Source organism: Syngnathus acus, chromosome 10 (assembly GCF_901709675.1).
Source record: "Syngnathus acus chromosome 10, fSynAcu1.2, whole genome shotgun sequence".
Classification (NCBI taxonomy): domain Eukaryota; kingdom Metazoa; phylum Chordata; class Actinopteri; order Syngnathiformes; family Syngnathidae; genus Syngnathus; species Syngnathus acus.
The window spans coordinates 8,629,130-8,654,442 of record NC_051095.1 but is presented as its reverse complement, the minus strand read 5'-3'; the positions used below and the strand labels follow the sequence as shown (position 1 = coordinate 8,654,442).

Here is a 25,313-nt window from a genome sequence, read left to right as displayed (position 1 = left end):
AGACAGAGGCAATATTTCATTTCACATCAGGGAATTTGTCCATTGTCATAGTCAAGGCATGTTTTTCCCTTGGAAACATTGTTTGAAGCCAATGAGGCATACATACAGTGAAAAACTGCCATAATGGAATAGACGACACAGCAGGGGTGCAAGCAAATACAACACACACACACACACACACACACACACACACACACACACACACACACACACACACACACACACACACACACACACACACACACACACACACACACACACACACAAAAACAGCAGGGGGCGTCAAGCTCTTTGACTGGCCATCGGCCTGTGTGCAATGCGTCTAAAGAACGCTCTGACTTTGATTATTTGTCCTGGCTCGGGTCAAGATGACTGATGCTTCTTTGGTTAGGCTTGGTGACGTCATGGCTCGACTGTTGGTGGTCGTGAAGATGAGAACGCGCAAGCACACACAAACACACATATGAACGAGAAAGCAGTGGCATGGCGGAGAAGAAATATTTAATGTTCCTTCTCGGCACCTGGTTGGGGGAAAAAAGGAGACAAAGGGGAGGTGGAAAATATACACGCACATGCAAACACACACACACACACACACGTGTCAATAGGGATGCATATGTGCGCCTTTGTACTGTATATATGAATACTGAAGAAAAGTGTGTTTTTCAAAGGTCTGACGGTCATCTGACAATTGAGGAAGATGGATGGGCTGACCAAAATGCACTGCGCTGGGGCGTAGTTTAAGAAAGGGTGGCTCAATACTCTTGTGTCGGTGTGTTAGTGTGTTTCCAAGTGTGTGGCTGGCAGATAGTTTTTGCTTTGGTGACATAAGATGATTGCGTGAATGTGTGAGCCTACGTGTGTGTGTGTGTGTGAGGGGGGGAGAGAGAGTGAGAGAGTGGGGGGTGTTGGGGAGAGGATGGGTAGAGTGTGTGAAGCTTTTTGAAGTGATGCATCTCAAATGAGAGACTAACATCTTTGTATGTTGGGAGGAGCTCCATCCATCCATCCATCCATCCATCCATCCATCCATCCATCCATCCATCCATCCATCCATCCATCCATCCATCCATCCATCCATCCATCCATCCATCCATCCATCCATCCATCCATCCATCGCCACACAGGAATGCCGAACCCGCACAACCTCTGAGGCAGACGTGCTAACTGCACCGCCCACATACATGATGTCATTATTTGTCAAATTAGCGTGGAAACTTCACGGCTCTCGTGGCGCGGGCGGCGACAACGTGTCAGTGAGGTGGAGGACACGGCTAAAACAAAGCAGCCGTAGGGCCCCCATAAATCACACATTGCATGTTGTTACAATTACTTCAAGGAGGGAAATGGAGGCGGAGTTGGCTTGACAGGATTTCCACTTCTTACTTTCTGGACACCTGTTAGCACTTCAACACGTTTACGCGAGTCACAAGGTTAGCCGTCAGACAATGTTCACTCGGGACACACATTAGGGACACTGGCCAATGATATAGAGCTGTCTGGCAAAGCTTTAATTCACTTAATTTTTTGGGGACTTAATTTACTTGGCTGTTGAATCGTTTTTATCCACTTAAATGTGTTAAATGAAAAACACAAAAAAAGGAATTTCCAAGTTACGTGACAAAAATGAAGTGGTCATTCATGCTCAGTCGTAGCAGATGCGACACACTCTGCAGTATTTACGTTAGTTAGCTCTACTGACATAATATTGCTGTCGTGTGGAAGCCATATCTGTCTTATTAGCGATTTAAGTCACTTTTGGCACGATATTGTGATGATGGTGCACAACGGGAAACAATAGCCGCGACAGGTATAAGAGCAAATTGAACAATGCAGTGTTTGGAGACTCAAGGTTTTTTTTTTTTTCAAGAAAAGTGGGAATGCAATTAATCTGCCCAACGGCAATGATTTTCACAATCCTTTTTTCCCCTCTCAAAACTAGTCTTCATCTTGTCTCTATTACCAATAAGCGTATAATGGTTTGACCAGCTAGCTTGGTTAGCGAAACGTTGACGTTGGCGTATCTTATCTGCCTTTGAACTTTCTATTGTTCAACGGTGTAGTCGTCTCTTAACTTTTGAGCTTCAAACGTTACATGTTACCATTTTATTTTCTTGAGACATTGAGTTAGACATTTAGTTTAAGTCGAATCAAGCAAGTCCCAAGAATTGGCGTCCCCAACTTTGACATCTCTGTGCATAAACAGATTGCTGGTGATTCTTTATGGTCCCATATAATGCAAAGTCATGTACAATGATGTAGTGCAGTGCCAACTTGAGTGTTCTTTTCATCTCAGGCGAGACAGGTGAGAAGTTATTTATCGTGGACGGCGGACGACTTGCATTTGAGCTTTTTGGTGGCGTATGAAAGCCATTTACCGAGGCCTGAAAGAAATGTAATCCATCATACTGCGGACATGTTTGTCATCTTAATTCCGGGACGAAAACCCAAAATAGAATGTTTTGTGTTAGCAAAGAAAGTATATGATGTCATAGTCCAGAACAAAATGTTAGAAATAATTACATTCTGACATATTCACATTTATTGACTTTTAATATGACAACACAACTTAAAAACAGTTTATTTGCTCCATTTAATGACCATCAGTGGTTAATAACTCTGTCCTGCCACAACGTTTTTGTTTTTTGAGGCACTGTGTTGTCATGTCGATGTTTTTGGACAGTATTTCTCTCTCTTGCTTCTTTGCCTTGGCTTAGTGATTGTGCAGCCGTGTGCCATAAAGATGTCAGGAGCAATGCAATCCAGTTTAGTAAACTCAATTAGAACCATGTCAAATTGAAGGCTCACAGAATGTATTCTTGATATTATATTATATTTCTATATTCCTATACTTTACAAACATAACTTAATTTATTTTTTCTAAATTACATTTTTTATGGCCTATGTAGTATTTTTTTTAATGGGTATGACTCAAATAAAACAAAAAACATAACTGGTCAAATTCTAACTAAGGACAGTTTAACCTTCCTTTATTATAAAAAATAAACAAAATTATAAGCAAGGAAAATACAAACCTCCAATTATAAACACATTAAAAATATATAATAAGGTAAATTATAACTAAGTCCCCTTAATTCTCATAAATAAATAGAATTGAATAGGTGAAAGAAAACCTAATAAAAAAATACCTATTAAAATGTTATTCTAGAGGTTTTGACTGAAAGGAAAGATCCTCAAACATTCCAAGTGGTATCAAAACATCTGTCAATTTTTTATGATTTCATTTAGCTTCCTATTGTTTCTATTGAAGTAGTTATCAAATATATTTTAAGCAAATCAAGTCCTCCAAGGGCTGTGCAAAATGAAAACCAAATGTTTATTGTCGCATATTACGAGCATTTGCGGATGAAATGCTTTGGGCCATAGGGTACCACCGGATCTATCATTAAAATTGTGGTCTTATGTAAACACAACTAACTACAAACATGAAAAACATGTTGCTTGAAAATAAGCCACACTTTCAATAACGCCATTAAAAAAAAATGTGGGAGGACATTGTGGATATGTTGCATTTTTCCACATTATGTATTTATCAGCTGCCAAAAAGTCGGCGCCCACCGCCACACAGCCTCCAACTGGACTCGGCCCCAAACTGGAACCAGATTTTTTTACAGTCTTGGAGGTGCTTTGTGTTATTGTGTAGGAAAGCTTGGATCAAGAAGGGCCGGTTTTAGTGTTTTTTTCCCCTCACTCCTCTTAAATTGAAGGTCCACACAGCACATATGATTGATTGACACATCGTTCAATGAACTAATGCAGCAAAGAAAATATTTTCCATGGAGGTCCTAAAAGTTTATTGGCCAAGTACAATATAATGTCCAGTGGACTTCCCCTAACTAAAAGTATATTAACTTTTGAGTGTACACCATCACTGAAAAAAGTACAAGCATCTGCAGGGTGGAGTGGAAATAGGCTTTTACATGTTTGAAATCACATCAAAACACAAGTTTAATAAAGTCAAATAATAATAATAATAAAATTCTGACTTTAAGAGTGTGACCATCAGGAAATGTACTTCCAAAATGGAAATGGTACCAGCACTGTGGCAAATAAAATCAAATCCCAAACCCAATTATGAAAATACTGTCTGCATATGTAGAAGCAATGCAAAGGAGGTAACTAAAACAGTATATCTAAATAATATATATAAATCATTTTAAAAATGACAAAAAACAATAAATAAATTGTATCAGTAACTAAAACTGTAAATCCAAATAATATATATAGATAATTTTAAAAATGACAAAAAATGAAAATAGTCAAGAACTTGTAAAAGTAAAAAAGTTTGTTCAAATGTTTGATGTACAACAAATGTGGACATAAATATATCCGTTTATCCATATACAGCTAAGAATTTTAAAATATGAAACAAATTTCTAAAAGTAAAAATAATTTATGAAATACAAACTTGCAAAACCAAAACAAATGTACTGATTTAAAAAATAATATTAACCAGGTACGACTACATCTAATTACACACAAAAAAAAATCATAATACAATACAAGACCAATTTATCCAAGTGGAAACCTGAACTGCCCTTTATCAAAAAATAAAATAGAATTAAAGTCAACTGAATTAAATATTTACATTTAACCATGGATGGATGAAAAAGTACAAACACATCTCACAGTAGTTACATATATATTAAATCTCTTTATATATATATATATATATATATATACACTACCTTTCAAAAGTTTGGGGTCACAAAATTGTTTGGTTGACCCCAAACTTTTGAACGGTAGTGTAAATATTATTATAATAAAATATTATGAATTAAATATTATAAATTATATCTTATATTTGTATAAGATTATATATAATCTATGAATATAAGTATACATATATATTATACGATTTTTTACACAGAAGATTATATATATAATCTATAAATAATTATCTAAATAAATATATACACTACCGTTCAAAAGTTTGGGGTCACCCAAACAATTTTGTGACCCCAAACTTTTGAACGGTAGTGTATATATGTATATATATGTGTATATATATATATATATGTGTATATATACAAAACATTGAACGTCCATTATTACAGTTTTATGGTCAGAAATACAAAGGCCCCCGTGGAATAAAAGCCAAATAAATGATTACATTAGCAGAAAGCAGACTAAATCACACTGGGACATCCTAATGTGGTGTGTGTGTGTGTATACGTGTGCGTGTGTGATCATACAAAATGTGTATGTTAGCTGGTGGGTGAGTGAAATGAGCCATCTTAATGAGTTGTGCCCTAAACTGCATAGCTCAGCACAAGCACTGCTAATGTAAACACACACAAGTCACTAGACAATCGAGAACATAATCCCAGTTCATTTACATTTGCATTCACGGAATCGTTGACCTTCGTCTTGCGAACGTTCAAGGAGTTGTCTTTGAAGCACAAGCAAGGGCGGAGTGTCCAAAGATATTAGCATCCAGTAAAACCGTCCACTTTGCGCGGGGTGACGACATTTCATGATTTAGCAGCCAGCGGCTTATTTCAAGAGTGTCGGCGACTTGCTGCCGGAATCGTGTGTTGTGTTTCGAAGGAAAATGTGAACACGCTGTTGGCAAACTATGGAGGGAAACACCTTTCATTTGTTCGAGTGCCGACGTCTGTTTCAACCGGGGAATCCGTGAAACACACACACACAGCGTTGCGTCATGTTGGACATACTTTATATTATACGCACTGGACGTATTCAAAAAGTCAAAGTCTGCTTTATTGTCAATTTCTTCACATGTCAAGACACACGAAGAGATCGAAATTGCGTTTCCTACTATCCCACGGTGACAAGACATATTATATTATATTGGTCTACGGACAAACAAAACATTGAAGTAAACAATACAAAAAGTAAAAACAAGAAGGCACATACAATGAATAAATAAGAGCAATGAATAAATAATAAATAAATAAATAGTTACTTTGTGATTGTGAAGCCGCATTATCTGCTCAAAGCAGAGACGTCATACTTTGCTTACCACACCGGACCCCGTCGATGCCTAGAAATTCCGTCCTTTAAAATTGTCATTTGTCTACTTGTGCCCTGCGACTGACTGGTGATCAGAACTTTCTTAAGCTGAAATCATCAATATCTGTGATATTTTTATCGCCCTGCGCAGTTTTTTGCGCCATGGCTCAGTAAAGTTTGGGAAATGCTGCTTGCATAGTAATGTTGTGTTTTTACCATGTTGAGCTTTCTTTCCCACGCTGCTCCAGTGCAGTGCAATGATGTGAAAATGAGGTTGGTAGTTTTTAGAATCCTGCTGACAGAGCGTGTAAGAGTGCCAAGTCATTGTAGGAAAGAAAAGGGGGAGGAAAAAAAGACAGTGCCAAAAGTTCAAGATGGAGTATGCAAATGTATATCTTGATGACGCTGTGATGTCATCAGGCATCAGGATATGAGGTTGGGGGGGGGGACCCGAGGGCTGAAGCCGCAGGCCCGATAGGCGCGTTAGGAAGAATAATAAGAGGTGACCGCGATGCATTCACAGCCAGAGCAAGCGGCGGGTAATCAAAGCTCCGCCGCCGCTTCCCGACAGGACTTTATTTTTCCGAAGCCGTCGGCCAACGCGCCCCGCAGCTATTTTTACACGAGCGTCAGTGGGTCGAGTCGTTGGTTTGAGGCTACCAACGTGAACGTGTGCTGGTTTTTAATGGCAATGTGAACAAAAGTGAGTTTAGTCTGAATAAGATTCTTCCAGTTTTCACTTTTCTCAGGAAAATGCTTTTTGAACACAGCTGGTACTTCATTATTCATCTATTGATGTGTCAAGTTTAATTCGTTTCGTCACGGTGCTCATAACTTAAAATTGGGTACAATTCTGAAAATGTATCCAAATGCGCTAGTCTGGACAGATTGCTCCTCTATGTTGAAACCGTGCATGTATTGCAAAACTGGTCTCAAGCAAACATGCGTGTGAACGTGAGCTCGCCGAAGCCCAAAACTTATTTAAGAACATTGAGGATTCAAACCCTGAACCTCAGAACTGTGAGGCAGACGTACGTGATTATCGAAACATTTGTATACCATTTTTTCCCGCACCTATTTTCTGTTTTAACTGAATTCAGAAAGGTTAATGCTAGAAAAAAAAAAAAAAAACATACTGTAATTTGTGAAAAACTTTTTTTTGTCGCATACATAAAGATCAAGAAATTTAAAGAACGCAGATGGGACACATTTTAGTCTGTCATTTTAACCGTTCAGTTCTCTCATCATTTTATTCATAGACAAAATCTCGGTGTTCTAAAGATGTGGCCCGTGAGCCTACAGTATAAGTGTGTATTTATTGGATTCACCTATTTCTCTCTCACTCACACACACACGAGCCCACCGCTGGTAGCCTGTTAGCGTGTCGGCTTCAGAGGCCGGCTGAGGCGAGGATAATAATTCACAGATCCTTTCAAGTGTGTGCCAGACGTCTTTGTAGGAGGCTGGGGATTAAAAAAAGAGAGAGACAGAGAAAGTGAAAGAGTGACATGGCGGATAGACAGGAGGCAGAGAGCATGCTGAGAGAGGACACGTAACAGGTGTGGAAGGAGAACCGACAGCAGATATCCTCCAGACGTCTTTGCAGGGATGATAATAAAGAAAAAAGGAGAATCGTATAAACGTATTCACTACGGTCATATTGTTACATTAATACCTACACGGGAGTGTCAAATCAAACCAAACTTGAGCAATATCATCTTCTGCCAAAGGCTTCATTTTAGACTTTCAGCATTAGCTTGTGCACATGGAATTCCCAGCGCTGGAAGCCAGTGAGCAACAGTCCGAGGTGACTCACAGAAGCATCACAGCGCCATCTACTGTTTGTGTGTCATGTGCAGAGCGGGATGGCTGGGGGCAGCCCACCCTGCTGTGCGCAGCTCTACTCTATTTGAGTCGACCCGTTTATTTGTCGGACACAATCAATACTCATAATTAGCTCATCAACTGAAGAGGTGCAGTTTCAGTTTAATTTGGCTCATCAGCGGAGATCCCCTCATGATCCAGTAGACCCAATTAAACATAACTACCATGTGTGCACTAAATGCCATAGGACAGACGTTCGCAAAAGTACCAAAAAAAACAACAACGTAGCGCTACAAGGATCGCCAACATTAAAATACAGTAACATAGTAGGTCTAAGTCCTCGTTAAACAAACACATCATTTTTACAAGAACAAAGACATACTCGTATATTTTTCAAAATAGTCCTGCTACATCGGAATCAAACTTTAATGATGGAAGAGTTATATTTAAGTTTTGGTTGCTTCTTTTTTCGGTGAGCGTATTTCTTCCTCACTCTTTCGCAGCCTGCGTGGTTCTCATAGGAATTTCCCGCCATGCTTCAAACTTGTACGTACTTCCATTCGTGAGATTGTGTTTACAAACTGACAAAATTTGCCGGTAATTAATATCCCCCCTCAAAAAAGTTAGAATTATCTGCATATTCCACAAGGTGGCATCGAAGCACTACTTTTACATCAGACAGGGCTAAGCTGCAGCCCTCACCTAACAATGAATCTTACTAAAGTTGTGAGTTGGCCCTAATTCAAGGTACCACTGTAGATACATTTATTGAACAATATTCAAAATCAAGTGTTTTTAGTTGAGTATTGTGACCAGAAGTAAGCCGACAAGACAAATCGGTACTGCTCTCGTCTGGAATATTCGTCCACATCAAATCGATTCTTGCTAGATTCCAAATCAACAGGCTTCTAGTCCAGGCTGTAATATTGAGAATAAAAAGGACACTTTGATGAATAAGTTGCTCATTTTTAGGATTTCTTTTGTCATGTCTCTCTGTTGATGATGTCACCAGATAAAACTGTTGGTCTTGTAAAGAAAGAGTAGCATCGTCTTTTGCTGGGAAACATTAAAATTCTGCAGCAATTATGTCTCTATGGCTCACCTTGGTGCACGGCCATGCGTCCGTCCGTGTGTGTGTGAGTGTGTGCGCGTGCGTGCGTGTGCACGTGTGTGTGCGTGTGTGTGCGTGCGTGCGTGCACGTGTGTGTGCGTGCGTGACAATATGGGCAGATTTTATTTTTTTTTTTACTCTCCCGGCCCCCCACCAGAATTGGACACTCCAGCACCGTTTGTGGACATTTTTATCATATTTGGTTATATTTACAAGCAAAATCTTACAAACGTATAATTATATTCATCCTGCTCAGTCATTAGTGGTAAATTTATTTGTTTAGTTATTTCAATGACAGTGCTGCAAATCAATTATGTTATATCTTTCTTAAGCATACATGTTAGCTGTGTTAGACACATGCCTACTGGTCAAGAACAAACTTTTCTTAGCCAAAATGATTAAAAAATGGGAAAATTAATAACTATCGTATCGTCGGAACAAATCATTTCATGTCATTCTTGCTGAGTCATTAGAGTTACTTATTTCTCTTCCTCCTGAAGGCTTAAGAGTAGTAAGAGGGTTGCATAAACATACTTCTTCTTCTTTCCTTTCCACCCTCTCCATTAGTAGATTAGATTTATTTCTAATGCCGCTGGGCACCCTGATTTTTTTACTGGCTCCCATTACTACTAAATCATCCCAACCTGTGCTGGGTTTGGAAATATAACGCAAAGCTTCTATACATGCTACGCACGCACGCACACACACACACACACACACACACACACACACACACACACACACACACACACACACACACACACACACACACACACACACACACACACACACGTCGTATATGCAGGCCCAGAAGCAGACACTGCGATGGTGTGATTGAACGGAAGGACAGAATTGGGTTCAATTTCATCCCATCCACATCTATCCTTTTATTCCCATCTTCGCCCCGGGCGTGAAGGATTTTCATATTCTAATATCGGAGGAGGTCGTGGCTGGTCTAGATGAGGTGTTCTGGAAGAGAATTTACGTAATGCATTTTTTCCTCTCTTTCATAAATAGCAATTTTTTTTTTCCTCCCCTGTCATGTCTTACCTAGACACAAGGAAGACTGATGTGAACGAGTCAAGGAGACAAACGCCGGAGTCGCTCATGTTTATGTACGCTTATGAGCGGGTGGCCATTACTTGTGAGTGCTCCTCATTTGCCTCGTGTCAGCGGCTCATCATTTATTACAGCATGGGAGGGGGCAATTGTGGTGGTTGGAGAGAGGGGCTTTCTTGTACTTTTACCCTCTGTGACAAAAGTGCTGATGGCAAAGTCCATTTTCATCACGTCGCGACAGCTTGGAGCACATTTGCTGCCATAAAGTGACAGGCGGTGGCGCATATGTCGTATATTTCATGGCCGCGCGTAGCGGAGTTACTCATATTATTCCAAGATATGTATTTGTGTACATGTTGTCATAAATCAGAAGTAGAACATGACTTTTGCACTGAAATACTGCATGGCAGCCGCACCCGATTGTGTTTATCTTGCAATAATAACTGTCATAACCCAGCACTAGAATTCAATTCTCCAGAATGCCAAATAAATGAATAATATAAAAAATGGGAATATTCATGCTAATGCTGATCACATAATTTCATAGTACTCCCTGGATGCTGTGCACATATTCCCCGTGGATGTGATTGGCATCGGGGCTTGTCTGTAATGCTTAAATTTTGCAGATGTGTGTTGTAGGACGGAGACTTAAGAATACCTTGTTTTCCTTTTTTTTAATTAACTGTGCAATTTATTGGAATAAATCTTTATAGAAAGTAAATGAAAATAAATATTAAATATTAAACGTTTGATTTGAATTAAGACACCAGTTTATTTTGTTCCTTGGCCATCTGGGGGCAGTATAAGACAGACTTATATACTCTTCATTCGGATATCTCGACTCTTCTCAGCTCATCAGTACAGCACTTATAGTCGTTCTGAGTTTAAATAAGGTGTGAGGGTGACTAATTATATTCTTTCTACATGCGGTGCTGTGCTAAAATATGGATGCTTTTAACGTTAGCATCATGCTAAAGGGTTGAAAGGATAAGCTATGTGGTTGTTGGTGTTTTGAATCCACAATTTTTAAGAATGTTTAGAAATTAGATCCTCAAAATTCACCATGTTTTCCGTTTACAGAATATCAACTGTTCATTATATTCCAATTTTGAGAATGTTCAGATAATATGAACTCGTTTGGATTTTGCCGACAGCCTAAGAGACAGGCATTCCATTATTTTCACATTTTACTGAAATGTGAAATTTCACAGTATTCCAACATACACGTAATTGCCAGTCTATGAGTCATAGGAGAAGGACGATAATAAGCCCGACTAGCTAGAGAAATGCCCACAATTTCCTGCTTCATTTGTTATACCATGCGAAAATGATAAGCGAATCCAACGGTAAATGTAATTCATTCCCTCTCGCACTTCCGTAGTTATAAATCCTATATCTGGATTATTGATGTTATAGTTTGTTGTGAAGCTATAGGCCCTCCCTCCTTTCTTTTAACCCACCCCCGACCTGGCTAATGAATTAAGGATGTGTTTCCTGCACCTGTCTGCTTATCTCGGACCACACATAATAAACAAAGCTTGCTCAGAGGGGTGACACACACACATACACAATCTGGATCCACTCAATCTAATCCATCCCCCTTAATGGCCACTGCTGCTTTACACACACATGCGCACAAATTAGATCTGAAATTTCCTCCCATTCATTGAAGCATAACAGAAGTTTTAATATAGGATATGGATGCACATGCACACGTATGGACGCACACACACAGCGAGCCCTCTCATCCTGTTAGCCCTGACATTAGCCACTCAGTGTTCCTAACTGGATCATGGGGCTCGCTAAAGAGATTAGGACCTGGAGACAGCATAGCAACCACACACACACTCACGAGTTGTATCCCTCTCTCTCTCTTAATTCCATTCTCTTCCTCCATCCCGCTGTTTCAAATCCATTGCATCCCTCACTCCGGCTCTCATTCAAGCAGACAGACTGTCAGCCCTGCTAGAAGAAGTAATAGTAGAAGTAGAGGAACTAGAAGAGTGTCAGTGGAATTAGCCGGGCACTCTGCGAGCGGGCAGGTTGACAGCGGGCGCTTGTTAGCGATCACGATCACTTTGTTTCACCCCGGGGGCAGGTTTGAGCACAAGAAATAGTTGTAAAAAATTTGATGGATATTAAAAGTAGACTATGATTTTATTCCCACCCAATTTAATACAGTCTCCCATGTCGTAATAGACCTTTCAATTCATTTTCTAGTCAGAAGCTGTAGAGAGTTGTCATCGGCAAATAGAACATTTTTATGTAGTCTCGAGACACAGGAGCAGATATCGTTTACATACATGGTGAATAATTTAAGGCATCGCATAGACCTTGGGGAAACCTCATGAGTCCTCATCAATTGAAAATGATTGGACGCACATACTGAAATCTCTTAATCTAAATAACTTTTCATCCATATAAAGTGCTCACGCCATATCGCTCTTGATTCATTCAGTTGTATGCTAGGATCTGTAGTGCCAGATACTTTTTTAAGCTACCGTATTTTCCGGACTATAAGGCACACCTAAAAACATTTTCTCAAAAGCCGACAGTGCGCCTTATAGTCAGGTGCGCCTTATATATGGACCAAATTCCTAAATTTAAACTGGCCTGAAGCATTGTCATGAAATCAATCATAAGTGGCCCGCTGAAGACTATGAATCATGAATCAAAAAGACTATGGATCATTATTTTGTGATTATAAAGTAATTTGTTGCATCTGAAGTTGAAATAAAAAAGATAAAACGGAGAATGATTTGATTTGGATGAAAAATCTGACATGATGCATTAATGCTGCGCCTTATAGTTCGGTGCGCCTTAAATAAAGACAACGTTTTAAAATGGGCCATTCATTGAAGGTAAGCCTTATAGTCCGGTGCGCCTTATAGTCCGGAAAATACGGTATAAAAATCCCAACAGTAAATTCCTATCTATAGTGGCAGCTATTATTGCCCCAAGTTCCATTGCTGCCATCAAGGTGGTCAGTTTTTCTGTAAAAGTCTTGTGATTAGGTGAGCGGCTACTTGCTCTCAAGCAGCTCAAACAGCAGGCAGCACTTCATCACCAAAGTGGCCACTTATACTTGTCAATATGTGTGCTAGCGGTTGAGCCAATGAGTTGGCTATTAGATAAGTTGACTTTACGACACGGCTAGACTGATCGCTGATCCAAACTACAAAAAAAAAGAAAGGCACTTACAAACTTGTGTATCTTAAGGGCTTCTTTGTAAAATAACCCTAAGCACCAATACCATTTTAACAGCGTGACATCTATACCTTCTGGATATAGTAACAATGTCCACTGAGTCTGTGGGAATACTTTAATGATGACAGGATGACTTTTATTTGGGAGCAAAACATATTTCATGTTCAGGAAAAGTATAAAATATTCAATGAAATGCAAATCACACTTGCAAGATCAATAGCATGATTTGTATTGGTGTTAGTGGCTGGTAGTACTTAGACTCAAACTTTGTCCGAAAAATAAGTACGCGCGCATTCTTAATGGGGACCATTTGTGGCATAAATTTCACATTGGCTGTTTACTTTATTGATCGAAAACAAGCATCACTGACTTGCAAACAACGCAAGGACAACCTGTGCTGCCCTTGGTGTTTCCTTTGCACCCAAAAAAAAAAAAAGTTAATTGGCCCGCTAGTGAAATGGCCCTCGGTAACCTTGACAACACCGAGACCTGCTGAGAGACGCGTCAGAACTCTCGCAAACACACTGAGGCGGCTTCAAAGGTGAGGATGGTCGTAGTCGACCTGCAGAACATGTCATCTCATAAATATACAGACGGCATGCACATTTCATTTATTTTCAGCGCCGTGCATACTTATATGCTCATAAAGACACAAACACACACACGTGCACATATATATGAACCCCCCCAACCCCTCCTTGCTGTCTCCTCCTTCTGTGCAATCTGCTAATTTGCCCTGGGTTATTTATGGACGCTAAGGTGCTCCCCAGATGCTTATAAAGCTAAAACACCTCACTCAGCTTCTTTATTCTGCACACACATAAACGCGCACACACTCCTAGTCCATCTCGTATCATCTCGTCCTGCGGTTTGACCTGTACTCTCACTCTACACCAGTCCAGTGATTTATTTATTTATTGATTTTGTAGCATATACAGTGATTCCAGCCTATTTGCAGTTGTTATTGACAAATTCACCGATTCTCTACAAATCCTCGGCTAAGTAATAATCGGTGTCAAGGAAGTATGTGGAGGTGATTGTAACACGGGTGTGGGCAGCTTAAATGATGCAGTGGGCCAGAATTTTTCACCAGTGCTACTGTGGGACCACACATGTGTGTTCTAATAAGATATAGGAGGTCATTTTAAATATGGACAAAATACATGGTGGTCTGCGTTGAGGGAAAACTCCATGTATAACCGCTGCTCGCTAAAATGCCTGGGAAAAAATAGGGGCAAGGGAGGCATTTTCTTTTCTTGTTTTTACATAGCTAAGAAATGTTCATCACGTTATCGGTAAGTCATTTTAACCGATTGAATTGATCCGAACGGGACTAATCAAATATCTACAGTACCTTTTAGTCAAAGAACTCAAAGCCAAGGGAGAGCGGCAAAATCGCCGTCCGGCACTCCAAATAAGAAAAAACATTGCGACAGAATAACCTCGGCTACATTCAAGCGGATTAAGCGATCACAAAGAGCCGCGCGTGCGCCCATGCCGCCTTAACCCCTGCCAATAATTTTCTTTTTGTCCCGGCTTGTAAGTCATCTAAATTTGTTGGTCGTCCTGTTTGGGCAGAGCGCCAGAAAAGCTTTTATAACCATAAAGGCCTATGGATCACAGAGAATTGCATTAAGCTGTCCAATTTAATTACAGCATTGACAAAACATAATAGATACTTACAGCCTTACATGGAGCGATGGGCCCAAAGTCGCATCCAGGCAGGTGGAAAGTGCAGACAATGCTGATGTGGGTTGTGTATCTAAGGAATGTGTGTGTGTGTGATTGTCTATCCAGGTGTGTGTGTATGTGTGTGTGAGAGTTTCTAATGAGGGATTTGTAGGAGCCCAGGAGAGCTTTTGAGAATGCTCGGTTTGATTTAGATGCTACAGCTCTCGGATGATTCACGCGTACACGCTCACGCACACACAAATCCATACAATAGAGCGAGTTAGGAAAGTGGCCGTCCCGTTCCGGCCAGCCAGGCCTGTCGACTTCCATCCGCCGTGATCAATAGAGGGAGCCATATTTTTATTCGGAAAGCAGCCACTTAATTAAATCACAGAGGGTGGGAGGGGTTGTTATGCGGGGGGGGGTTGGTCGTTACCAGAAGGGAGCAAGGGCACACATAGGAGAGATTGATGAAAAATCTGGGGATGTGAAACAAGCAGAAGAAGACAGGCCATTCAGTGTGTCCTACGGAACACAGAGGACACACTTACTGACAGAAAGGGATTTTTCTTGAATTCTTTCTTTCGTACTCGCAGGAGTGTGGCGCAAAATATCCCAGTGGAGCACATTGTGATATTTACTACATACAGGTTCTTTTTTTTTGCTTGATGCTTAAAAGAAAATCTGGAGATTTTGCTTTTGAACACCTCAAATGTAGCTTTCACAGGCCGCAACCCACATCTGAAACTGAGCGTTGCCACGCATTCAATCCACGTCAATATTTTCAAATAAAAGCTAAAATGATGCTCTCTTGTGTCACATTCATCTTTGACGTCAAGTCCAAATGTGTCCAAAAGTGTTTCAATACTTTTGTAGTAAAGTGTAATATTCTGCCCCTTGCAAAAATGTCAAATCAAAGTAGCAAGGAGTGTGAGAACAGCTTTTCAAACAAATCTGGTGGGTAAATCATCCAATCAGATGCGTTCAACGCAGCAGGCCCCTCCCTAAAAGGTTCCCCTCGTTTTCTTTCATCACAGAAAAAACTTCTCAGGAATTTAGGCCATACTTTTAATGCTCCATGTTTGTCCGATACTTACTATTACCAGCCTTCTTTCCAACAGCGATGTTTTAATTTTCTGTACTCAAATTATTGCTCAATATTGAACAATTTTAGTCATTAAACATAATGTAAAATATTTCTCACCACTCTCGCAAACCTTTCTAATTCTCATTCTAGAAAGCCGAGGCCACGGATCAAGATTTGAGGTGTATGCCCTCATATATATCGTGTGTGACTTGGGCTTTGAATTATAATGCAATTTCTGGACTTAAATATGTATTCATTATCCCAGCCAGACGAGCTCTGAGGATTCATTTATGGATTCAGAATCATTTACATCTGCATCTGAGGCCCCACTTTATTATCCAGTCATTCCTAAGCACCGAACTGTGATCATCAGCTGCGCTGTGGGAATTCATCAAATATTATTACTTAAGATCTCTGGAAATGTTTTTCTTCCCTTCCTGCACGAAGCGGTAGATCAGTATTGCGTCGAACTAAACGGGCCCAGAATTCACACGTCCAAGTTGTGCATCGTCGTATGTACCCATGACCACTTTTAACTTAGACCAGACAGCTTCGCAAGTAAGGACCACTTTGCGCTGGCCAGCAGTCAATATTTATTACTGTCTTTATGGAAGAGTATTAAATGCAGTTACAGCCCCCCGGGGAGGGAAGGGGAGACTGGAGGAAGATGAAGGGAGGGCAGGGCAAGGAATAAGGCTTCCATTTGAAAGTAGCTCGGATTTCAGAGGCGACGTTCCCAGAGTTCCTATCCCCTTCTTTGTGGCTTCCCCCGGAGTGGAGCCAAGGGTCGCCTCTGTCTTTCACGTTACACACACTCAACACACACGCACACACATACTACATATATATATGATTAATTCAACGCAATGAGATGCACAGCTTATTGCGTTAAATTGAGACCGATTTTAGATTTGATATATTTCTGTACATCCACGCTCACATCGTAAGCCCTCTGGTATGTGGTTTGGATGTATGGGATCAAACAGGTTAATAATTCCTATGTCAACAAGCCTGAAGATGTATACACCTTATAGCTCAAACTTACTGTGTGTTTACCAATGCAGACAGACAGACACACAGAGAGACAGACACAGACAGAGACACACACACACACACACACACACAGAGTTGAATGTGTATGACGTGTGAGTGGGTTTGCAATGTGTCATTGTCTGCAGGGGGTTAACAGTAATATCCGAAGCGACGTAGGGTCGACCTGCCAGCTGTTATTATTCTCTTCACATGAATAATGGAAGTTAATATGGTGGATGTGTTAGCTAGGAGATAATACATTCATTCACATACACTAACCCTTTGCACCTTTCAAACACAGATGAGGTGAAATACCTACACAGATGAATGTCCAAAATGCGAATGGCAAATGCTGTCAACACAGTGGCAGATGTTCAAACACAAAAGCAGACGTCTGTGTTTTTGGTGAAAGTAGTCAATTGACTATTCTCTGTTCCTGCTTTCCAGGTTACAGCTTGTAAATTGGTTTGATGGCATTTGAGTTCATTTAAATTCAGTCATTTGCTCAAATATTCTTTTAAATTGTAATGACTTTAAAATATAATATATTTAATTATATCATTTATATAAAAATAAATTATTGACCTTTATGGCAACAAATTCAGTTGTTTGCTCCAAAACAATTTGCTGAGTTGTTAGCTTTGAGATACAATAAACATCAATGTGGGAAAAGCCCATTTTCACACCGATGAAAGTGAAATTGCCCTGAAATTTTGAGTTCCCCTAACATTTTTTTTGTTTTTTACAGCGAGAGTATTTTAGCCCACTATGTATAGGGAGAAGTGAGTGCACATCAAACTGCCTCCCAAGGCTGAATATGACTGTGTTGACTTTGTTCCCCTATTTGGTGTCAGCACAGTAGAGCAAATTGAAACATAGCAGCAGATTGCAGGTGAAGAGACTTCTTAGCCTCCACATACGCCAAGCAATCCTCCCGTGTTTGTGTGTCTCTAGTCTTATCAGTCGCTGTCCTTTTCAGCGGTTCAGGGTTCAGCCTCTTGTTGCAGATGGCCTTCTCTGAGCTCAAAGGTCAGCAGGTATGAGTCACGATGAGATGAGGAGGACTTCTGTTTACACGAGGACACGATACACATCGAGGTGTTCAAATGGGGCGCTGTTGGCACTGTGGAGGAAAAACATTGGGATTCCCAAAGATGCTTTCATTGCGCTGATCTCTTTTCATGCTGATCGAATGAATCTGCTTTGTGATTTGAACAGTATTTTAGACATTTTTATCAACATTACAAGATATAATGGTATTTTCAAATTTCACTCGGTATTCAGAATACCGGTTGTATGCCGAGTTACATCGTAGAAAGTTCGGAAAATATCTGCGTCCCCACAAGATAGTTTTGAGGTCCCCAGCAATCTCTAATCATCCATCATTTTGAATCGATGCAGTTCTCCGCTTGGGGACAAGCATTTTGAAGGAGGTTGTGTTGATAAGTAGTCACATTGCCCCCCCCACACACACACACACCAATAACTATTAAAACACAGTTCAGAATCAATCGGTGTCTTGGCGGAGCACGTTAAAATTTGTTTTGACTCCCGCTACAGTGCTCTGGATTTTGAAGGACTTTTGGCATAGCTAAGTAGGCACACTTGAGTTTGGAAGTGAGGTACTAGATGTACTTTGGACGTGAAATGTCTATAATAAAATTAGCATTAGTCATATGCAGTTAATTTTCTAGATCAACTCAAAATTTAGCTCACATGTTTTGAAATGAACTTGACCCGTTCATATTTAACATTTTTTTATCTAAGTTCATTGTTCCAAAAATGAAAAGTTCATAGTTCTTTTACCAACACCATTAAATTCGTTTATCGTTGCTGTTGGGCAAGCAAGGGCGAGTGGGGCTGCTTGTCACATGACATCTGAGTTTGCATCGACTGGAGCGTCATTGCCCTTTTTTCCCCCTCGTCCAAGCACACGTCGCATTTTGATGACGCACGCGTTGTGCGACTGTTTGTTGCCAAATCCTTTTTCTCCAGTTTAATCAAACCTTGTTTGGAGTGTGTTCTTTTATAGGCTGAGAAAAGAAAAGCTGGTACTCTTGAACAAAAATGAACTGCTATTCAAAAACTGTTTATTGGCGCCCGTTCACAAAGCAAAAATGTGCGCTCACAATATGTCCAAAATATGGTCCAACACTTGTCATATGTTATTATTTTTATTTTGATTGAAGATAAAATGTCCTCTGTTGTCAATCACTCATCTAGCATCACCCCATCTGATCATTTTCTTTGACATCAAATCTGCTTTAAATAATTTAAACATGATGGATTCAAAACAAATCTTTGAAATATTGTACACGGAAATCCTATGAAAACGCAACTTATCATGCCTGTTCTCTTGATTGCATTTTGTTCCACAGAGGGATGCAAATCACAGGAAAACTCCCACCCATGATAGATATGTACGTGTAGTTAGCAACGCAGATAAACAATGACTATGTGACGGATAATCGAAAGCGACAGAGCACGGAACGTATGTTTCTATTTTCTCAATCAAAATGTCAGACAGAAGAAAAGAAAGAAAACCGCCTTTTTGTAAATGAGCCAAGTCCAAAAGAAATAGAAAGTGCATATACGATATATCCCGGCCAGGTTGCGCATTAATACAACACAATTCCATTCCAGCTTGTCAAAGTTCATTCATGCTGCCTGCGATGGCACGTATACAGACCGACAAGTTAGCAACTTTGATGCACCGCACATTCGGTTTCCGCATCAAGAAGTAGTCAGAGAGGGGAACATTCAAACCCACAACAAAAAAAAATGTTGGACCAAATCCCTCTCCCAAGTTAAGCTTAGCCATACAACAAAGTTTTATTGATGTAAATAAAAGTCAAACAGTTAAATATAACATACAAGAAAAACAATGCAATCGTAACAAAGAAACATTCAAATCAAATACTAAAATAAGCGCTCAATTCTCATAACATATTCAGAAGCAGCCATTGGAGGGAGGCCAATGTCATGTGCTCCCTCTTGCGTGTTGCAGTTAAGAGAGCTGGCTGACTCCAATTTAAAAAAATAAAAAAAAATAAAAAAATAGCCTGTTACATATTAATGTTGGGTTAGGTTGAAAGTTTGATTTTTAGTTCAGTACAAAATGTGCAAGTATACAAATGTAGATATACCGCAAAATCAATACAGCAGCAATGGAGAAATTAAAGTCACAAATGGAATACAAAAATCTTAAATTACACAAATCAAAATAAATTGCAATACTTTACTAGTATATTCACTATATTACTAATGTTTTATGACCAGAATCGGATTGTAATTTCAATGGCTAAATTTATAACCATACTAATTTTTAACCATATCATTTATTGCTCATTTGATAAGAAGTGACAGTGGTTTTTGTGTTATAGTCTTGCTTTGAACTTAAAAAAACAAAACAAAGCATCATAATACAGAAAGCTCACAGAAATTTTCCAATTCCTATCTTGATGTAATCATATACATCGCCCATACAACTAATATTACTCTACAAAGAGACACAAACAATAACTAACATTAATCATAAAATACAGCTCCAATTATTTCCAAATGTATGATGCCATTACTGACCAGTGAGCCCGCACGTGTCGTACATGCCAGGAACTGGTTCTCACCATTTACGATAGTTGTAGCTGACAGTATGAAAAATATATTTTCCGTCGTCCGACCGCAGTAACGTTCCAATTAGCTCATCTGAAGCATTTCTTTTCCCCCTTTGTCTCATCTCATTGTGCTCCGTCTGCCGTCACGCTGACGCAGTTAACGGCTGCCCGTCGCGTCATGTCACATATGTTCTGGCTCATAGCGTCTACATATTCATTACAAATGTCGTAAGTTGGACGCAGTGAGCCAAAGTCAATGTGGAAAATAGAAATCAGTGAGGGCTTTACTTTTTTTCTTGCAGCGGAATGTATGTGTTTTGAACCCACGATGGGCGAGCTTTACAATCCCACATATAACACCAGGATCAATTCCAATTGAGTCTTTGAGCTTTGAGGCGATTTGCATGTCATCATAAATGTCATACCATCCGTCTGTTGCTTTGTTCCGTTGGCTTTGTGTCGCCAACTGCTTGTGGTCTGGTTCATCATTGGAGCTCATAGCCTTTGTCCCTCTCTTGTTCTTTTCCACCCCCAGAGACCTGAGCGAGAATCAGATCCAGGCGGTGCCGAGGAAAGCCTTCAGAGGAATCACCAACGTCAAAAACCTGTAAGCGCAAATATTCCCCCGACTTCCCGTCTTGTCATTTTTATTATTTCACAAAACCCCATTTGTGGTGGGCTGAGCCAAAACAAACACGTGTGACTTTTATCCTTGATGAATGCTAACATCAAATGTGACATTCTTAACATGTGGAAAATGGAGCGAGTGTGTTTCTAAGGCAACTCAAATATTTTCACTTCAGCTGAATGCTACATTGATATGCGGGATTAAATATTTCTATATAGCTTTCATAAACAGCTCCTTCTGACAGGAATGATAATGTTGTACATCATACATGATGAAGATATGTACAATGGAACGATTGAGGTTGACCTTAATCTGTTTTGGTACATTGGAAATAATTCAAAACAGTCAAACCTTTACCATCATAAATCATTTATTAAGTGTTTGGGCAACGTTATAATATCATTTATTTATTGCGTTTGTTTAAAAAATACATAGGAAGAAGACCTTGGAAAAATAATTGCATATTAAATCGCAATCACATTATGTTTAGAAATATTTAAGATCCCACTGGTGAGACTAAAATGCTAAAACAATACAGCTCATCTATTTGTCGGCATCTTTCCAATAACAGATTGTGTATTTTGCCAACTGTCAGTGTTGCTTGTGTGAAAGCTTTCCAACACATTTTCTAGCTCTGCATTGTTTGTTACAAACATGTTATCCATCACCTCTTTGCCACCTCCTCATCTTCACTCGTAATCACCATCTTGGTATTCTTCTTTTAACCTCCTCTCGTCTAAATCAGCTCAAGATGTTTTGGTCCTTTAAAAAACAAAAAAAGAAATCTTCAATAGCGACTTGTCTTTTATTCATGACAGCCTAATCACCAATAGCCTGATCGATAGGTTGCCCAATCCATGCCGCTCATCAATAAGAACGAATCAATCACACCTGGTGCAGAAAGGGGTATTGACACTTTTGGCAATAAACAATGTTGTCAGTACTTGAATGGAAAAGGTTGTGTGTGTACGTGCGCATGTGTGTGTGTGTGTGATTGAAATACAATTCACCATTACATTGAATGTAATTGTTGTAATTAGCAGGAGACCCTGCGATTTTTTCAGTTTGACAAATCTTAGGTTAAACGACAATTCAATAGTTTCACTTTTGTCAGAAAATCTTGATATTTGTTTTTATGCAGCTTCTGGATATTCTGCCTTGATTTGATTTTGGAACTCCAGCAGAGTTGTTTTGTATGTTTATATAGAGGCACAGCTGGGTGCAACGGATTATTAGAATTATTTTTTTTTTCTTCGAAATTCCATGTGACCTGGTACCAAATTGCCTGTACATGGCTATCTGGTTGGAAATCATTAGTTGTGCCCAGTCTACAACATATTTGTCGTTGGGCATTTACGAATTAATGTATTTGTAAATTACTTTTCGGGAATTTTACCCCATTATTTGTCGAAACCACCATTTTTTTTTTAGCTTAGCATTATGTAACTATACTGAGAGATATTTGTTAAATCGTACTCTGTAATTTTATTTTGGTTTCATCGCAGAAAGCTATGATATTCTTTTTAAAAGGAGATTTGAAGGCCCCATTGCTTCATTTGGCACCACTCCAAAATGAAATTTCACAAAAGTATAAACCGTGCCTTGAGATTCCCGTTGAATTTGTTCTCAAAGCATCTTTTACCCTTCAGATGAATGGAAATGACATTAATCCATTCCACCCTTGCCCCCAAAAACTAAAAACAATATTGCTTGTGTTTTTTATGTGTGGAAACATCGCACTGTATACTCACAGCACTTTAAAAAATAGATCACAGTAATTACCATTTAGCTTAAGGGACTTTGTTGTCTTACTTTGTTTATTTTGACGCAAACGTTAGTGTTTGACAACCTTTATTGTGTTATTGTGGCATCATAAACATTCCAGAGCATACCAATAAACAAAACCATCACAAAAACTACATAAAGAAATAATGATGTGGTTGTAAATGAGTATTTCATTGGCCACTGACATAGATGAACAAACATACATTATTTGCAGTCCTGTAAATAAATTACAGTTTTTGGGCTAATGAAGTGAAAATTGTTAATGATGTCTGGTCTAGAAAAAGAAAGGGTCACCATGTGATGATGATAAGAGAATAAACCACAACATCATGGTGTAATACTGTTCCTAAAAATGCATTTGTACAAATGTGGCTGCTTCCCATTCGTGGTTCAATAAATTAACACCCCTGGCAGAAAGTGATCTCGGCTGATTAAAAGAATAGATCATCATCCAGCAGCACCCAAACGACATTTTTGATGATCTTGTCATTATACGAGTCTGTGCAAAAATGGTGATCTTGACAATATTTACGCATACATATAGAAAATGTACAGACTATTGATCGATTTAAATAGGATGGAGGGTTCTAAATAAGAATGGATGGCATCATGCGGGCGAATAAATCATCATTACATATGTCGGAGGAAAGACGTTTGGTCAAATGGGATTGTGGGCATCAGTCTTTTTTTTTTTTTTTTTTACTTGACATAAGACACACCCTCATTAGTTTCATTTGGTGGATGTAGTGTTCGATCTTGTGGTGTCATCACAAAAGGGACTCCAGTGTAGTGTGTTGAAGTGAAGGGTTCCAACAAAACGTAGGCTTCCATCTGCTTATTATCAGCACCTTACTGTATTCAAATGAAGATTTACGACAGCCTATAAAGCATCGGGTCTCTTTGGATAATCAAGATGTATAAAAGCCTTCATTGTGCCGATGTGAAGGGCCTCGTGAGAAACCGGCCCGCCACGTCTGCCGTCTCTCCCCAAGACTGCTGTAAATTCATGCTGGAAGCCAAGCTCCACCGGGGATGATGACTTTAATGGTAAATGGACCTCAAAATGTCTACACAGCACTGTGTGCACGCGTGTGTAAGCGAGAGCATGTGTGGGGGTGTGCATATGTGCGGATGAGAATGTGTGAGAATTTGAGTGTTAATGTATGTGTGAAATGTGTGCGTGATTATATATATATATGTAATACATTAATGGTATGAGATATTTGCATATTATATAAATATGCATTTCTGTTTTTAATGTTTTTTTGTTTTTTTTTTTAAAACAACATTGCTAGAATCTGGCCTGGTATTCATTAGAATGCAGATGCTAATCACTCATATTCTTTCTGCCCGGTCAAGTCATTTGATTTGTAAAGAAGAAAATGCTTTTTCCATTTTGCATCTCATGCTGCCATCCCTAGAAATTGTCCCTCCCCTGGGCTTCTCCCTGCATCTCTCGATTAGCCAAGGTGACTGGGGCCATAAAAAAGAGGCTCCAGTCCTCCATTAGGCCAGCAAATGGGGAGGAGTGCAAAGGGGGAAAAAAACCTCCATGACATTCTGTCCCTGGTGGACACTCCATTGATTTTCTCCCGTGTCTCTTTTTCACTTTGCTGGTGGCTGCAGGTAGCGCCGGCCACCACTTTGTTCCCGTTAATACGGGAACTCTCTCAGGCGCTATCGTTCTCCCATTTTCCCTCCATCCTGCTGCCCATTGGCCATGCTCCCATTTGATTCTGTTTACTGCACTTCAACCCTTTGCTCTCAAATCAGCTGCTTTACTGGAGCTAACAACCTGGCAGTTATGTTTGTGAAGCTAATGCTAAGTTTGTCAATGACATGATTGATTTCAGTTTTGCATTATTTTACGGTCAAGACATACAAGTCATTTCAAATAATTTTTTTTGTGTGTGTCGAATCGAACCCTACTCTTTTGTGTTGGGGAAGCTAATTAGACTAATTTGTTAAATTTACTAAATTATTTGCCTCAACTTTGTTGTACAAATGCTTTATTTACATGATATTCATATTTGATTAAAAAAAAAACTATTTTGACCTCGAACAACAATAATGAGGAATATTAATATCATGCTTAAATTGACCTTGTTCCGCTTAGAAAGATTTGCAATTTCCATTCAACACGTTGAATTCTCCCAAAGCTTTGCTCTTGATGCAAATGCGTATCACACTTAACATTGAACTATTTTCGGAGAGGCTGCGTTGAGGATACTTGTGTGACCCTGAACATAACGTCAAATCGTGCTAAACGTTCAGACAAATTGTACTCTTTTGCTATGC

At 39.5% G+C, this 25,313-nt stretch overlaps 1 protein-coding gene across 1 annotated transcript in view; it reads left to right on the top strand.

Moving 5' to 3' along the window:
* Positions 1-25,313, top strand: part of slit3 (slit homolog 3 (Drosophila)) — a 168,992-nt gene that overhangs the window by 61,486 nt on the left and 82,193 nt on the right. The window contains exon 5 of the mRNA XM_037262169.1: positions 21,138-21,209. Coding sequence (XP_037118064.1) covers positions 21,138-21,209 — 72 coding nt within the window. The remainder of the gene's footprint in view (positions 1-21,137; positions 21,210-25,313) is intronic.